Below are 18,483 nucleotides of genomic sequence, written 5' to 3' on the forward strand. Positions count from 1 at the left end.
AGCTTCCCTCTAAGATGCTGTCTGGAGGACAAAAACCCACAGCTGCATACTGTCACCCTCCATTTGGTATGTGGCATTAGGAATGGAGCGGGAGAGCTGAAAAAAAATGTACAGGAAGAAAGAGACGGGAAGAGAGCCGGATGGACAGTTAGAGGAAGGATGCTGGAATTGAGGAATGGTCGGAGAGAGGAATAGGAAGTGGGGAAAAAAAGGTTTGATGGAGAACTATGCGGGAAAAGGAAAAAAACTGAGGAGATGAAAGGATAGAATAAGAGTGCTGGATGTCTGTTGAATGCTAAATAAGCAAATGAGTGCATAATGTCAGTAAATAGCTACCAAGCTCAAGACGACAATAAGTTGCATACCACATAAAAAGGATCGGGTGGCGGTGTGCAATTGCTGTCTGTGCTCTCTGCTGCCCAGATTCACATTGAGAAGTTGTCATGCCGCTGGTGCTGCAGGTACTCAAGCATTACATAATTACGCCAGACTGAAACTAGGGCAACACTCTCCTCCTATCACGGCTCTGAGCATTCAACTGGTCATATCCTGGCACATAATACCACTTCATGCTAGTGCACTGAGCTCATACTGTTGATTGATTGGCATTCTCAGCATCCCGACTGTAATATGTGGATAAGTAAATTGTAATAGAAGGCAGGCTTTTTCTCTATTCAGCTTTGTTTTTAGACAAAAAGCAGGACTCCATCACCGCTTTTACTTTTCTGGCATGTCAAAAAGGATAAAATGGTGGATTCTTGGTGGATGTCTTATTGATCTAAAAATATAGCCCACAAAAAATAAAAATATGTTGATTTATAGTCTCCAAATGAGAATTGGATGTAACTGCCTTCTAAATATGTGCCATAAACTGGTACAAAAAACACAATCTGACTGGCAAATGATGCAGTATAGTTCAATAAAGCACGGCTGTCTGTGTTGCTTTTATTCTACACGGCTGCATCATGTAAACACTGGGTTACACCACAAATACATGAAATATGTTCTCTTGAGCCTGATTGCTATGACAAACTCGAGCAAAAGAGGAGTTCAAGCATGAGAGCGTCTGCACGAGAAAAGATTGCGCAGCTCAGAGGTTCATGATCAAATTTATCAGTGCAAACGTGGCTCAAACGTGAGCCAAGAGGAAAAGAGAGGGGAAAAAACAGACAAAGTGAGGGGCCAGCCACGTTCATCCATCTCTGTGTTTGCAGGCCGAGAGACAGGGCTGTCGGAGGAAGACACAATCAAACTGAGACACATATAGAGAACAGACAAGGACAGGAAGACACAGAGACTGGTGAGTGAGTTCACTCGCTGCTCTTATTGTGTAACGCTGTCTCTGCATCACATCACTGCAGTCTACAGAGCACCTAGTGTACTGAACCACACCTAACTACAGTCACAGCCACAAATGATGTTGTTCTTCTGCCTTTGACTGCTAATTATGGAGAGGGGGACATCATGTGGTGCCAGCTGCAGTTGTCCTCTGTGCTGACACCACAGGACATGCCCTCGTAGTAGACACCATAAGTGCATGTGGTGGGGGTTGGCAGGGACGTGAAGATAACTGGAAAGAAGAGATGGACAGGTTGAGAAAGAAAGTTTAACACATGGTTGGGGCTGCTATGGTCATAAAATAAAGGTTTCATTTTATGGGCCTAGGGAATGATGTCTGCTTAACCACAGCCTCCCACTACCAGTGAATCACACATTCACAGCTCTGCATAACACTTCATAACATCTTGGAAACACACTACTATGCCAGGGGAGACGCACACACTTTCCTGTGCCAATTTAAACCTTCAATATGCACAAACAAACAAAGAAATCTGGTTTAAATATACAAAAGACATAATAATGAGCCATCTTTAAGGATAAACAACTTAACAAGGGAATAACAGCACTCTGCCAACATCTGTGCAGCTCCATGTTTGAATGAAAAGTGTCAGGGGTGTGTGTGTGTGTGTGTGTGTGTGAATCTGAATGTAGTTTGAAATCCATATGTGCGTGCAGAAAGATTGGACAGGCTAAGGGGACAGACCTCAATACCAGTAATACTTAAGTTTATCTGACAACTTCCTTTCTTCCTCTTCTGTTTTTTCTCTCTATCCATCACTGTGACTGACACACACAGACACACAGACACACACACACACAGACACACAGACACACACACACACACACACACACACACACACACACACACACACACACACACACACACACACACACACACACACACACACACACACACACGCTCTCTCTTTCTTTCCCTTCCATTACCACCATCATTATCATTCTCTCCCCAAACCCACAAATTTAGCTGCTGGCCCTAAATCTGCTCTTCTCACTGTGGCCTCTCACTGAGCTTCTTAAGTCCCAAAAGTTGCTGTGCATCCATACAAGCCACTCCTCTGTTTCAATTGTTTCAACTGCCGAGACTTTAAAGCTTTAAATGAATAGTTACCATTTTGTGAAATTAGCCAAATATCTACGCTTTTTAGCTAAGCGTTAGATAAAGCAGATTGATACCACTCTCATAACACTCACACTAAATATTCAGCTACAGCCAGGAGACGTTAGCTTAGCTTAGCATAAAGACTGGAAACAGGCAGAAACAGCCAAACTGTTAGCCTGATAGCCTTTATTTATCCAACCAGGCTAGCTGTTCCCATGAAGAAAAGGCATTGTTTTACACTTTTTTTTGTACGGATTAAAAAAAACAAGACATAGTATGGTAAAGTGTGAGTTTAGAGATGCTAATTTTGTTACATTTGAACATGCCGTTTTAGAAAGCAAATACGCTTTTGCTTTAGCTCTGTCATCTTTATATCTTTGGAGAGTATCTTTTACTTCAAAATCATATTTTTACTAGTGATTTGTGTGTTTTTGAACATCTTACAGTACAAAGAGGTCAAGGTTAGCACTGGGTCTTACTGTACTGGACCAGCTCATTTATAAAGTCACCTTTGAGAGCAAACCCAGGCAAATAAAGCAAAGCTCACAATGAGATGCTAATGGTTGGAATCAACTAAGAACAGTTGACAAGGCTAAAGGTTTCACTCCACTTGAAGAGAACATAATCCTCAAGAGATACATTTTGGTTGGAGCATAACTGTCATTTAAAAATCCTTCATGTTTCAAACTAAAACCATATTGTGATCTGGCCATGTTGAAGGGAAAGAGGCCGATAAAAAACACATAACACGATTAGAACATATTAGATTTAGGCAGTGCTTCTGGTTATAGTAATATCATATGTTTGCTCTGGTCTAAACCAAAGCCGGAAGTTACTTTGATTAGTAAATAAAATGGTAATTTTGCTCCTGGTATTTCCAACTGGATTCTGATTACCTGAGGATGAGAAGTTGAGTAGAAAGAAACTGAAAATGATTAGATTTAATGTACTTGTACTTGAATGTAGTAAATGCAGCATGGTGTATTGAAAGCAACATGGAGGCTCAGTGGTTAGCACTTCTACCGCGCAGCAAGAAGGTTCTGGGTTCGAATCCAGGTCATTCATTTGTATGGTTTGCGTGGGGTTTGCTCCGGTTTCTTCCCACCATAACAACTAGGTAACTAGCTAATACATTTACAGAAATGTTGCTTAATTAATGTTCATGGTCCTAATCAAATAAATAAATCTTAACATATTCATAGTGATCCAAATTGTGTTAAATACGAATCTCTCATCATCACAGAGCACATCCATCCATGTCCGATTATCCAGTATTGAATTATCAAATCTGTATAAAAATTGCCTTTCCTGAGCCACATTAACCAGGTTGGAGATACAATCTCTCCACCTAGTCTTGGGTCTTCCCCGAGGCTTCCTCCCAGCTGGACGTGCTGACCAGATGCCCGAACCAACTCAACTGGCTCCTTTTGACGCAAAGAAGCAGGGGATTATATTTTTGTGGATAGAGGATTGCTGCTGCTCTCCCTCAACTCCCAGGGGGATATTCATTAATCAGATGTCACGGTGGAAACACTTTGTTCCACTTAACTGTGGTTTGAAAACACACTGATGACATCTGCTGTCTGCCGACAAGCAGAGATGTGCCGTGTGTCCATCAAATGTAATAAGTGAAGATTCATTCATATGAATTAATATACAATCTTATTTATAATCTATAAACTTTTTGCAGCATAGTGATTACTGCATTTTATCCCACTATATGTTACTTTAGTTTTCCTTTTCTAACAGCAACTCCATGTGAAAGTTAAACTGGAGTTCATGACTTAAGTTTGGAGAAGAGACCTCAACGTACTCTCAACTCATAGATAAAAAATAATCTCCTCTCTGTATTTCTTTGTAAGTTTTAATAAAGACAGCGCAGAATGGTTGCTTAAACTGATCCTTAAACAAAAGGCTCCACACTACTGTTTCAGATTATTACATTCTTATTTGAAATATTGTGATATTATAAACAGATAACTTCCTCTACTGCTATCCACATGACTTCGTATTGAATGGTTTAATAGGATGACCTAGAGAGTGTGTGCGTGTGTGTGTGTGTGTGTGTGTGTGTGTGTGTCACACATCTGTGTCTGTGTCAGAGATTGTTCTGCCCTGCTGTGGGTTGGAAAATGGGAAAATGGAGGCAAAGCCACGACATTCCCACCACTAATCGCTGTCTGTTCAGCACTGTCTAATGTCTGGGGCAGTCAGGACCACGGACAGTTCCTTAACTGGGGCCCTTTTAAACTACTGTAGATCAGGACAGATGCTGAAAAAACTAATAACTATTTAATCGTCCTTCATAGTCAACAATACAACTGTGTTTTTGCATGTTGTGTCAAACTGTATAAAATATGGACGTGGTCTCTGTGACGTCACCAATAGGTTTCTGAAGAGCCAAAATGAGTTGTGAATCCCATGTTTTCTGATCTATGCAGCCCGCAGCAAACTGACAAACTGTGCAGTCTGATTTCATAGTGTCTGGGATGGTAGGGACACCAAATACCAAAGTGTATGTTCACGAGCACTTTTCATAATATATCCCCTTTAAAAAAATTCACATACACTAAATCAGCTCTGCAAATGTGTTATGAGGAAAGAAATGTATCAAATCGTTTGTTGGAACTGAAAAGATACACACTATATACTGTACATTTTGGTGAGAACAGGGCATTGTAGTGTCTTCGTCTTTCTGTTTTGTTATATCATATTGTGGTAATCATACCATACTGAAATGAAAAGAAACCAATAACAAACTAGAGTGGGACCAAATCTAAAAAAGATATTCAGTTTGAAAATGGTTGGCAGTACTATAAAAAAAATCTTTTAAATATAAAAAAACTAATCAAAAGGTTTTAATGGACTAACTTATAAAACTACCAGTAGAAAAATGCACTGTAGACTGCATAGCCGTTATCATCAATATAACCTCAAAAAATCAATCAATCGTTATAATGCTGTTAATGCTGTGCATCCCCTGGTTTACAACACTTGCATTACACCTGGACAGCTACTCTACAATTGCTGCACAGGATAGTACATTCCCAAACAGTGACTTTGTTTAACCTTCAAGTTGTATTGTGTTCATGTGTTCCATTTTCATTTGGAAAATCCATCTTTCAGAGTTCGACTGCAACCTTTTGCATTGCTCAGCTTTTCTTTGTGCTTCTAATGAAGTGCAGGTCACCGTGACTGCTACCATAATGTCATCAATAGATTATTCATCAACATGCTATCAAAATAGTCCCCTTTATGTGTCAACCTATGCCACTAATGTGTCTCTGCATGTGCCTCATTCATAAAACATCAACATGTGGCTAATCTTTGTGTGTGTTTTTGCATGTGTGTGAGTGTGTGTGCAAGCATAAGTGAGTTGCATAACTAGCATCTCCAGGCATACATCAGCCCTAAGCTCTTTTGCATACACAGTTTCAGATCCCGCATCTGAATCCAAGGATTCAAAATCCCTAAAAATGATTGTGACATTAAACACACTCTATTAAGTTAAAACTGTATGTTCTTACAATGTATAATACCCTAATAATTTGAGGAAACCCCCTGTTGTTGGTGAATACGTAAATGAAAGGTTTGAAATGTCTTAATATACAATTTGTGACTAACTCCTGCAGATTTATTGATGTGGATCAACTGGATCTTGAATGGAAAGCCGGCCTATGAGGTGCCAGACATTTAATATTAACAATGTCTCAAGCTCTAAAGACTACACATCAGCTCAATGTGGCAGTGAAAATTTTATGCACAACAAAATTTAACAGGGAAGGAATCCCTGTACAGAAAGTCTTCTGTTCTTAGTGAAACCACATACAAGATTTTCCCAAGAATAGTGTGTTTAAAGACACAAATAAAGAGCCTTCTGGGATATGTAGTTTCAAATTTTGCTCACCTCCTCCCTTAAGCAAAAATCAAACAGCTAGTGTTTTGTATGAACGCCCTGGTTTTTCTACGTCATGCTGCGTGTGTTTTAGTGTGTGTGCATGTGATTTCCACTGCCTCTCTCTCAAAGAGCGGAGGACGATTCACAGTTTTATGGAAGAGAGAAGACGGAGGAAAGGCGGGGAGAGGCTGGCGTTACCGCCAGGAGAGATTAACTTCTCCACCACGTAACACACATCCTCATTCACCTCACTCTTCAACCTCCTCTGTCGCTTCTCCTTTTTCTCATCTGAGCTCTGCCTGGATTTTGTAATGTTTGTGCTTGTGTTGTAAATACACAAACAGTTTATACAGTGTATGCTTTTAAGTCTCCTAAGATGCTCAGGGAAGCATGTGACCATCCAGTAACAAAGCAGATCTGGTTTTCAAACGCATTTAAAGTTTGAGACCCACATTTAAGGCAAGATACCAAATAGCTGTGGTTGTCATTTTCTTAAGCTAGGGCTAAACTGCACTTAGCAACATGAGATAGTTTCCTCTGTCATTAACGTAACACAAACCAAACAGCATAATTGCAACCAATGTGTGAGCATGTGAGAGCAGTGTGGCATCAAAAAAGTATCTGCAATTTGCAAGCAACAATCATTTTGCAATATAAGGCCGATTTGTGATGAGCATATAGACCTAAAACAAACTGCAGAATGAGCCATCATTAAAACCACTGTTAGTTGCTGCCTTAAGGCATCTATAGACTTTGCAAAGCAACATACTTCCAAGATAATTGCATCATATATTGTTCAAGATCATGGGTCAAAAAGTTTGGATTTGCAATCTGTCAGATTGTGAGATGAATGCCTGATGAATCGTAGCGCTGATGTAAAAACAGACGCAAACAACTCACATCATCCCCCTGCGCTACTATCATGTCACTAATACTTTGGCCATAGCGCACTTTTATGCATAAAAAAACCCTCACAAAATAAAGAGAGGAGATTGTGAATCGGCCAGGGGCAAGTGGGAAACACCAATATTGCAAAGTAAAAAGCAGTAGCATCAGCTAGTTCATCAGGGTATTCAGGATTTTGCTAGATTTCGACGTAGCTTTGCTTTGGTCACCACAGCTGTAAATCGTCAGACTGTGGAATCACAATACCATCCGATGACCATTTCTGATCGGCGTCCAAAGATTTCACCATGTTTCTTCCGTGACTGTCAACTTTCATTTGGGATAGCAGATGGCAGTGGCAGTCACAGTTTCCTAGAGTTAACAAAAGAAAAATCACATCTGAGGCACAATTTGATACCAGATGTGAACCGCAATTTGTCCTAACTGGATCTACATCCAGTCTGGAAGTGGTCTGAACAGGGCCAGGGAGAAAGACAGGGAACATGTGAGCATATTAACTTTGACTTTTGAATGTGATATGTAGAGGTGTTCCAGCTGTACTGTATATGGAGGGCCCTGAGGGGCAAAACACTGACCTCTCTTGAGAATTAACATACCCCAGGGGGAACATTAGGGCATGGGAATGTGCATAGTGAAGTCTGTGTGTGTGCGCTGTATGTACATACTGAGGGAGCAGGCAGTGACAGTGAACTAGGGCTCCCATGACGTGGGCAGCCAAGCTTCCAGTCACATTGATGACATAACACATTTGATGTGAACAGGACCTATTGTTCCCTCAGGCCACACAGAGAATATCAGAGGGCTGGAAAATAAGTTCTGAGGAATCAGGGTAATGCTAATGAGCAGCCCAAGAGCTGGTTAGGGATTACATGTGCTTCGATGGACCTTCATGCTCACATAATGCTGGGATGGAACTTCATGCTCAAAATACACAAGTGCGCACGTGCACACACACACAGACACACACAGACACACACACACACACACACACACACACACACACACACACACACACACACACACAAACCACAAATACATACTCACGTGACCCCAATATTCGGCAAACCACATACTGCACAAGTTTCTAAATAATTTACATCTGACCCCATTGCACAGTTGCTAAAATGTACAGTACGCTGGAAATACACAGACAGAGCCTTAGCAGAGGTTTCCTCACCACTGGTTTCTATGGGGGATTACAAACTGGATCTATATATAGAAAAAAACTTAAACAGCACCTACTGTAAGCATATCCTATAGCAAAAGATTGAAAAACAAAACTACTTCTGCAATGGTACCATACTTGCATTTTCTGCTACTCAGCAGATACTTCAAAATGCTGCGGACCATCTTCTAACAAAAACAAAGTGCTGGGAGAGGGGTTTTGGCCTCTTTCCGTTGGCTGCCACTCGATTTTAGAATTATATACTGTATATATTTTAATCTAGCATGCACTAGACATTAAAATCCCTAAGTATATTTCTTAATTGACTTAAAGTCTGTCAGATTGTCTAACCAGTGACTACTGCATGTTCCTCCCTGCTTTGCATAAAACGAAAAACGAGCAATAAACTTTCAAATAGTTTCCGCACTCAATATTAAAGAGGATCATTAATATTTTTCATTTTTCTTAATGGATACATTGCTCTTTTGTTGATGTAATTTCGGTTTTGGTATTTCTGTGCTGTTGCTCTTGCATTTGTTAATAGCCTGCCTGTTTGACATTTAAAAATGCTACTTAAATAAATCATTGCATCCTTTACACATTTACCTACTCTATCTTTTACATTACTATTGCAAACAAACTACCAAATGGTTCCTCTTGTGGGCAGAGCAACAATGCAGCTGCCATGGAACACAGAGGAAAAAAGAATTGAGATTGCTGCCATGACTACATCGCTAGCCTTTGAACAAAACATGCAAAGCACCAGTTTAATCTCTCACAGACTCCCGTCTCATCAAGCTCACAGATATCTGGAGAATGTTGCATTAAAAAAAAAACTCACTTACGGACATCAAACTTTCACATCTGGTTACAAAAAAGATGTTACTGTAAAAACAGATTTCTATCTGCTATTTTAACCTATATTTGTGCGCTTCAAATTTTGTTCATGATTCAATGATACAAATATGGAGTATTCTGTAATGGCTCCTATAACACTGTACAGCATATGGCCAAGTTTTAAGTCTCAAGTGAGCAGGACTCAGTGACAGAGCAATAGGTGACAGTTACAAGAGCACAGGTCCTGTCAAGTCATCTGTATCCGAACAGGCTGGTCTGTCTGACACTGTGTACTCCTCTCTCCCTCCTTTCCCCCTTCCCTCCAATCCTCCACCTAGATGCCCTTGGTGTTCAGCCCACCAAAGGCTCCTGTCCTATGTTTGATCATTAAAGCCTTTCGAGATACACTAGGGAAGAAAGAAAGAAAGAAAGCAAGAAAGTAAGGGTTAAGTGAAGGAAAATGTAGAGAAAGACAGAGGCACAGGTAATCAAGTAGTGATCTTGACAGAAAAGAGCCACAGGAGAAAGAAAGGGGAAAGAGAAGGAGAAGACAACCTAAATAAAGTCCAGGAGACAGCGGGAAACAATTAGTGCTGCAGACTTAACAGGCCTTTGATCAGCATGTTCCTTTGCTAAAAAGGCTCACCTTGCCTGGCGATGCCATGGTGAAATTATGTCACGATACAGATCCAAATAGGTCACAAAATACTGTTTTCAAAAACTTTGGTCTGCTACACTACCCTACACAGATGCCAATAATTTATTTCATGAAATAGGGAATCATTTGAAAAGGAGCAAGTAAACCACCTGCATGACAAGAGATTAAGTGCTCATAGTATTATTTTTTATTAAATTGTATTTATATTTAGACTTCAATCAGACATGCATTTACTTACTACACTCCCTCTCTTCCACCTCTCACTTTCCTTCTTGGCCCCACCCTCCTTTTTGCTGTTTCCCTCTGCAGTGCTCTGTGTCTTCCCTTTAATATAACTTCTGTGTATCTTGAAAAGCTACCAGGAAATGTGCGGAGGAAATGTTCCTTTATTGTCTCCCTCTCTGCTTCCCCCGCTGGCTAAGTGACATCAACACTTATAGCGTGTATGCTAGCAATCAATACAGCACTCACTCATATTTAGGCATGTGTTCGCATTCAGAGCTACACACATTGCGTGTCCACACATACACTTATACACACGCACACAAACAACGGGGGTGAGGGGAGGGGATGATGGGGTTGCTATAGAAACTGTTCTCTTTCAGGTATGAAGTGTCAGAATGATAAAAAGTAGCAATGAAGTATCAAATCCAACATATCCTTTGAATTGTGTGAAAGTAAGCCAGCGTAGTATCGCAAACAAAAGCCGCCCAATTTATTTGCTATTTAAACCTGCAGGATGACTGTTAGTTAGTACTCCAAAGATGCACACTAAGCAATGTAAAAAACACACACACACACACACACACACACACAAACGCATCATTGAGGGGGTTCTAAATTATGTGAATTTGTAGTGATGTGGATATGTAGTACAGTACAGTAAGTGTAAGCATGCATGGATACACTTGGTAATAATACAGTGGAAATGTGGGGCAGTGTGTATGAAGGCATGTAATCGGAAGTAAACACTGAAACGTGTGATTGTCTATGTGTAATGTCACAAAGGTATGCTGATGTGCAACTCTCTGTCTCCTTGTTATTGCATGTGTGTGTAATATGTGCTGCCACACCCCTACGAGGCTGTTTCTGTTCATGGACTATTGCAGTGGCTGCATATGTCCTGAGGAACATTTGGATTAGGCAAAGAGGGTGTCATTTGGCTGCCAGACTCACTGATAATCTCAGGAGAGGAGAAAGGAAATCAGCCATGAGACAGAAAACACAAGTTTAATTTCCCCAACCTTCTTTTCCTGTTTCTCCTTCTCACCCTCTCGCATCCAACTGAACATCAGCTGGCACAGGCAACCAGTCTGCCGCATGGAGATGAAGAAAGAGAGAAGAAATGGGAGAATGAGGCAAGAGGAGCGCAATCAGAAGGAAGAATATACTATTTTCCCCCATCAATTTTACCAATGGGTTTTTCTACCTTCATGTGGTAAAAAAGAAAGAAAGGGAAAGACAAAAGAGGCTAGAGTTCGAAAGAGAAAGTCCGTTAACAACACAGCAAAATTCTGCAAAAGAGAGACGTCGAAGTACCAATTCCTTCTCTACCAACTTCTATTGTACTCACCAAGAGGTCTTTGAAAATAAATGCATTTGCTCTGCTAATAAAACGTGATTGGACTTAGTTGTCTTACCATGAAAGGTTTACAGTGAGACATGACAAGAACCGTCAGTGGAGTTCTCTTTTGTTGTTTTGCACCTAACCGTCACCAAAGCTTTAGCTTAGCCTTGCCCAGTTGTTTAAAATTCCAAATCTTTTGAGAAAAATGAATGCTTACTGAGTAGTAAAGGCTTTAAGGCTTTGCAGCTCTAAACACCTGGTAACACACACCTGGTATCACCTAGTAGGCAATATGTTTGACGTTTACAGAAGCAGAGGCAATATATTTTTGGAATAATTATAAAAATACAACAGCTAGTATGGGCAGAAACATGGGAGGGAAGGATCCAAAAACCTTGTTATTAAAAATGCGATGTTGGGGGCATTTATCATCTGAATAAGGAAAACAGTTTGTCAGTGTAATAATTCCTAATATTTAGCCAACCCTAATCTAAACTGGGTTGACAAAATATACCACCTTTTATATATAGATACAAAATATATTACATAAATACAATATATATAAATTATACACACACATACACCGCATATATATATATATATATATATATATATATATAAATACAATTCAACAGTACCATAAACTATAGCCTATAACCATGAAGTTGAATCAATATGTCTCAAACTAATTCAACAGAAACTGAACATAAAGGTAGGAAGGGAAGGGCGGCTGTATTCGACTACATTAGTTTTTACTGTAGGTGTAACTCATACACTGGCAAATTAGTGTACAGACTATACCGTGCGCACACACAAAAACACATTTATCAAAAGACTTTGGTAAAGAGGAATAACTGAAGAGCAAGTGTCAATCCGCCCTGAGTGGGTTAATATTCATCACCAACACCTGGCAACCCCTCAGCAGGCAGGAACCAGGAAAAGCTCAGGTTACAGGAGGTGATAACGCCAAAGCGCGCGCACACGCACACACACACACACACACACACAATGTTTGAGAAAGCACCACGCATTTTTTTCTCTCCCAGTGTGTCTAAGTGCTCATGTGAACATGTGTCTACATAACCCTTTTACAAATAACTCTTGCATGTTCACACCTACTCCGGAAAGATGGATTAATTATTTGAGCAGTCAAAACGGAAGCACTACACTCCATACACATACACACACACACACACACACACACACTCACATGCACATACTAACCTTTCCAAGCCACAAATACACCATTAGACCCACCCACCCTTCAGCAGACACCGCCAAACAGGTGGCCCTGCTACAGTCAAGGAACAGAGAAGCTGGAGGTTGCTTTTTCTTCATCAAGTCCCAGTAGAGACAAAATGTACAAATCCTCCTTCTCCTTTCCAGCAATCTGTAGATGTCTGTCTCCTCCTGTATCCGCTGCACATACAGGTTTTTCCCAGCTGCTTAGCTATGCTAACCCTGTGCACTATATATATATATAGGACTCAACAGAGCTAAATCACACACAAACACACCCGGGCCAAATGATGAAGAGCCAGAGAAACACAGCGGCTGTAAAGAGGAAGCAGAGTGGTGATAAAGGATTGGTATTTACCGTGAGTGTTTGCTAGCACAGGAGCATCTTGGATGAGGCGCCGCTTACTCCTTCTTCCTCCTTGCTCTGATCTCCTCCTTTCTTCCCTGCTCTCTCTGGGTGGGGAATTGTCAAACGGCTGCAGCAGCAGCAGCATCAGCAGCAGCATCAGTAGCAGCTTCAGGGCCTGCGTGTCTCTCTCTCTCTCTCTCGCTCTCTCTCTCTCTTCCTCTGCCCCCTCTACACACACTCTCTCTTTCCTATTCTCCCTTTCCTCTCACTCTCTCCCCACCCCTGAAGACCCTCCTCCTTAACACCCTTCCTCCATCATTTTCTCCTTTTCTCTTACGGTCTCTCTCTCTCCCCCTCGCTCAATTTCCCCATTTCTCTTGTGCGCGCTGTACGCTTGTGCAGCGAGCTGCGGAAATCCACTTCGGTGAATTAATCAGCCAGCTCCAATGCTACAACCATCAGCTACATCAGAAACTACTGTTAGGAGAAGAGGTATCATTGGCAATAGGGAACAGACATCTCGGGTGTCCAGGATACAAATAACGATGGTTTATTGGAAAGCTGCCCTGTGCAACCACAGTCTGGACCTTCCTGCCTGTCTGCCAAATTGACTGAATTGACGGCAGCCTGCATGATGCTGGCTGCTGCTGCCGGACGGATCCTCCTCTCCTCTTCTCTGCTCTGTCTTAAGCCCCGACACTAATTGAACAGAATCTTGACTGATGCCACTTGTTTTACTAACATACACGCATCTAATAATGATGTTGATGTCATTCATAAATTCATTTTATATTAATCATTGTGAAAAGCCCTGACATCAGATTATTGAAAAAAGGCAAACTGGTTTATGTTGGAAAGAAAATACAAATAAAAGTGTATTTTACTAAAATTTGGATCTTGACTCCTTTAAAAGTGGCACTTACATTTACCTTAAAATTAATATAACGGGGTGGCCTCTAGCTGACCCAGTAGAGTGTGCGCCCTGTGCAGGGCTGAGTCCTTTGCAGCCTCCGGGCTTCGAATCCAACCTGAGAACCTTTGATGCGTGCCATCCCTTCTCTTTCTCGTCTATCCACTGTCACTATCGAACAAAGGGAAAAAGTCCCAAAAGAAATCTTTTTAAAAATAATTATATAACAAGGTCTGTCTGCAACTGGGAGTATGATGTGTGCTTGCACATTTAATACATTTTTTATACTTTTACATACTTTTATAACGTATAGTTTGTGAATTGACGCTTGATTCTGTTTGAAGGGTAATTTGCTTTTTTCCCCAACCTTTACTCTGATTCAAATGAACACCGGCGGCAATCAACAACCTATTACACAGTCAAAATAATTTAAATATTGAGAAGTGGTACTGATTTTTTAGATAACACAAAACCTATAATTGTGGTACTCCACAACTACATCTCCTGGAACGCCCTTCACCCAACTCACGTTCCGCACGCTACAACGCTGTCTTTGGACAAGAAGTCACCTCACAACATCGATAATTTTGTCAGACACTTTTAATAACAATCTGAGCCTGTCAGTAGCAAAAGTAATCAATTTTATTAGACAAAAATTGAGGGTGCACAATTGCCCCTTTGGGTTACATTCCAGCTAGTATCGCATTGCCAGACCACCCTCCACATGCAGCCCACCCATCCAGTAGTTTTTGAGATTTTTCAGTCTGGCACGAAGTGTCGACCAACTGACCATGAAATTACTTGCATAATTTCTGTAATTTTACTCAACACTTGTAGGCCTATAGGACCCCTGTTGAGATACTCAGATTTTATTTAAGTGATAAAAGTGTTGAAGTCTCCCAAAAAAACACTACCAAACTTAAATTCTTCATGCATAAATTGTGGGGCTCAATTTATCCCCATGCAACCAATTATTCCATTTTCGGTCTGTTTTAACTCTAATCCTCACAGTTTCACAGCTTTAGCCTTTAACTACAACACATAACACACTTGCTATCACACTGCCTACACTTCCTTGTCACAATGAGTAATTATATTATATTGACAGCTTATGTGTGGGGGCTCACGCTTGTTCATGCATGTGTATGTCTGAGTGTGAGTTTACCACAGTTAGCCCCTAAAATGATTTAATCCGGTAAAGGGGATTTTCAATTAATCCAGGAGGGCCCTACATTTTGACAGTGCCATATTTTTAGCACAGCTTCCTTCTAATGCAACACAATTTATTTTCCCTTGCATTTTTAAAGCTAATGTGATTCAGTGCTATCTCATGATAGACGGCAAAATTGTTACGGACACTTGCGTCAGTGTATGCTCTGAAATCAAGCCAATGCTGGACAGTTATGCAACTATTTGTCTCTGTAACCATTTTTCACAGTTTTATTTTACTGCTATTCCTATAGCCAGTTCTAACTCAAAGACGGATAAAAGCAGCAGTTGCCAAGGAAGCAGCACTGTGGAGTAGACTAGATTAATATTTGTGGTTTTGCCGATTTTGAGTCTTGATACTTCTATGAATAGATTGTAAATGAGTGGTACTGCTTGGTGGAAATGTAAAGTGAAGTGTAAAGTTGGTGAAAAATATGTGATAAGCGAAAACCCTCCATTATACATAGTTTATCAAAAACACGTATGCTTTCAAGTGTGGATGTTTCCTAGTAATAGCAACAATCATATGGGAAACCTAAACTGCACTCCATTCCACAGTGTACATTAACAGTGCTCCCTGCTCCCTGTTCAGGCAATAACGGGAACATCCCTCGACAGAATCCCTCCATTAAAAAGACTGTGCAACGTCACCAAGGCAGAGACAACTTCCTCTGTTTACCCTGGAAACGTAAAAACCTTGAATACCTGTTGCTACTACTGTGACAGTTTTACACTACTTAAAGAAAATATAAAAAACAAAAACTGATACCATAAAAAAGCAGTCTATTGAAATGTGTAACTTGTAAAAAAAATGTGATTTTTACTTACAAGATGTACAGTGTAATTACTTAGAAAATTAATATTACATTTACAGATAATCTCTGTAAACTCTAATCTGCACATGAATGCGGAATCTGTAGGAAACAGGACATTGGTTTTAACGTTTAAGTAGTATCCACTCACTACCAGGAAGAAAGTATAACTCATTTCAAAATTTGTGTCTCTCAGAAAATGTCTGAAATTTGATTATAGGCCGGCATGGCCCTCTATGATACATCAAATCTGCTTAAATTACTGCAGGGATGAAACTGCACAGGCCAGATCAATGCCCTCTGTCACAGCCGCCCTGCTTAGGTAAGGGGAATTAAGGAGGTTAGGACAGGAAGTAGTCGGGGGGGGGAGAATATAATTGACACAATAATGGAATAGGTGGAGTGGAGAGAGGGTAAATACATGAAATGTATGGGTGACAAAGTGAGGTTGTGAGAGAACAAGAGATGTAAGAGGGAAATATAAAAAAGCAAGAAAGAGGCTCAAGATGGGAGACTCAAAGTACTATAACTTCAAAGGTGAGGATCACATGACCAACAAAGCTAGCACTACTATTAGAAAGCTAATCTGCTAGCTCGCACGTTTTCACTGCTGGCCGCGTGAGCTTTTACAACATTATCTAACTGAGCACATTGACTGTGGGTGTTGTAGTGTTGTTATATGAGATTGTATTTAAAATAAGTACAATGGACACATTTCAGTACAAACTGATTATTATGATAATATTATAATTTTATAATGACATGTACGGTCAAATAATGGCAATGGCATTGAGCTGAGCCCTCTGCATTATCCGATATTTACCTAGACATTGTGAACATAGCTATGGAGGTCTTTGGCTGTGCGATGGATCCACAAATCAAAGACTTTTCAGGCAAAATTCAGTGTTTATAAAACAGCGATAAAAAAAATTACGTAACCTAGGGGTTTGTATAAAATGTCATATAGTGGACGAAGATTAGCTTGATACATGTCTTAAGTTTGTTGTTATTGTATTGCTTAAATTACTTTTTAATCAAGCAGATTGAAAAGATTTACTGTTATTAAGAGTATATTTACTGTGAACTAATCTCAAGCACAAGGCTACCAACAGCTCCTACAGGTTAGAGCAGCTCATTAACCCTTGTGTTATCTTCCAGTTAAAATTGAAATTCAACTCTTCTTTTACTCAACATTTTTAACTTTTTGTGTTTTGTCTCCTTTTTAAAAACTTTTGATGCTTTTTTTTCAATGTTTGTCACTTTTCTTTTTACGTTTTCAACACTACATAACACTAACTTATCGACTTTAGTTTTAGAGGTATTTTTGGAATTTATGGTCAATAAACCTCATTTATATGGAATTATACCTAATGTTTGAGTTAGAAAAGCAGAAATTAGGAAATATTTAGACTAAAATTAAAGGAATGGATGTTGATGGATAATCACAGACTGGAATATGTCAACTTTTAATTAATACTATTTCAAAACCACTTCAATTTGTTTTTCAAATGCTATAAAATTGAATAAGACGCCCTAAAATTAATGAAAGTAGAGATTTGTTTTTGTCAAAGAGCATTGTGTGGAATCAATAACGTTATTTTTATATTATATTTTCAATCATGTTATTTTGGATAACTAAAAAGAACATTGATATAGGAAAATGGGTCAATTTGACAGGAAGACAACATGAGGGTTTAGAGCCTTCCCTCATTGGAATTGGACTAGATACAGGTTGGATGATGCGTGATCTAAAAATGACCCATTTGTTTCATGGCTTTGTTCACGTTATGCACAATAAGTGGTACAGGAAGAAAAGCTTCTAAAGCTTATTGCGCTCTGCCTTAGCTTTCAATGGTTGTACTTAAGCTACACGACAAGAATGGAATATGTACCGGGAAAAAAAAAGGACTATAATGTAATTATATAGAGACAACTCAAGCCATCTGAAAGAACACGTCCAAGATAAACGCAGTTAAGAAAAGACTAGAAACTTCAGCCTAAACACACCCAGTCTAATACCAGTTGTTAAAACAGCCGTGTGAGACAAAACAATGGGGTTTTTTCTAAAACTCCTGTGGGCTGATTTGTGTTACATTACACTAGACTGTTATTAACCCTGGTTTGTGTGTGCATCCATGATTAGGAGTTAAAATGGAGATTACTGGGTCAACTGAGACAACATGGCTATTACGGATTATTGATGAGAGGTTGCTCCTCTTCACAGTGGGACAGCCCATGTCATCATGAGGAATATTGTCTGAGTGGGCCAGCTGCTAGCAGTACACAATCGTTGCCATAGGGATGGTGTCCAGGGAGACAGCTGTGGCCTTTTAGCAGCAGCCACACAGCACACAGAAGGTCATTCCTTACCTAAGGTACCTTTCTCCAACTGTCCATCACAGATAGTTTCTAGGCAACTGGTCTAAAGCTTTTTGTTTTGTTTGTTTTTATCCAGGAAGCAAAGCACTCCCT

At 40.0% G+C, this 18,483-nt stretch overlaps 1 protein-coding gene across 15 annotated transcripts in view; it reads right to left on the reverse strand.

Moving 5' to 3' along the window:
- si:ch73-287m6.1 (RIMS-binding protein 2) overlaps window positions 1-18,483 on the reverse strand; it is a 62,180-nt gene that overhangs the window by 29,823 nt on the left and 13,874 nt on the right. The window contains exon 1 of one of the 15 annotated variants that reach the window (XM_034895988.1): window positions 13,090-13,316. The exons of 13 other annotated variants lie outside the window; for them this stretch is intronic. Coding sequence is in view for 1 of the 2 variants with exons in the window: in XM_034895986.1 (XP_034751877.1) it covers window positions 11,170-11,217 (48 nt within the window). In the remaining variant the exon portion in view is untranslated. Of the gene's footprint in view, window positions 1-11,169; window positions 11,244-13,089; window positions 13,317-18,483 lie in introns of those variants that run through there. One more of the 15 variants, XM_034895986.1, reaches the window with a different exon arrangement.

The sequence above is a fragment of the Etheostoma cragini genome, chromosome 16 (assembly GCF_013103735.1).
Source record: "Etheostoma cragini isolate CJK2018 chromosome 16, CSU_Ecrag_1.0, whole genome shotgun sequence".
In the NCBI taxonomy this organism is placed as follows: Eukaryota; Metazoa; Chordata; class Actinopteri; order Perciformes; family Percidae; genus Etheostoma; species Etheostoma cragini.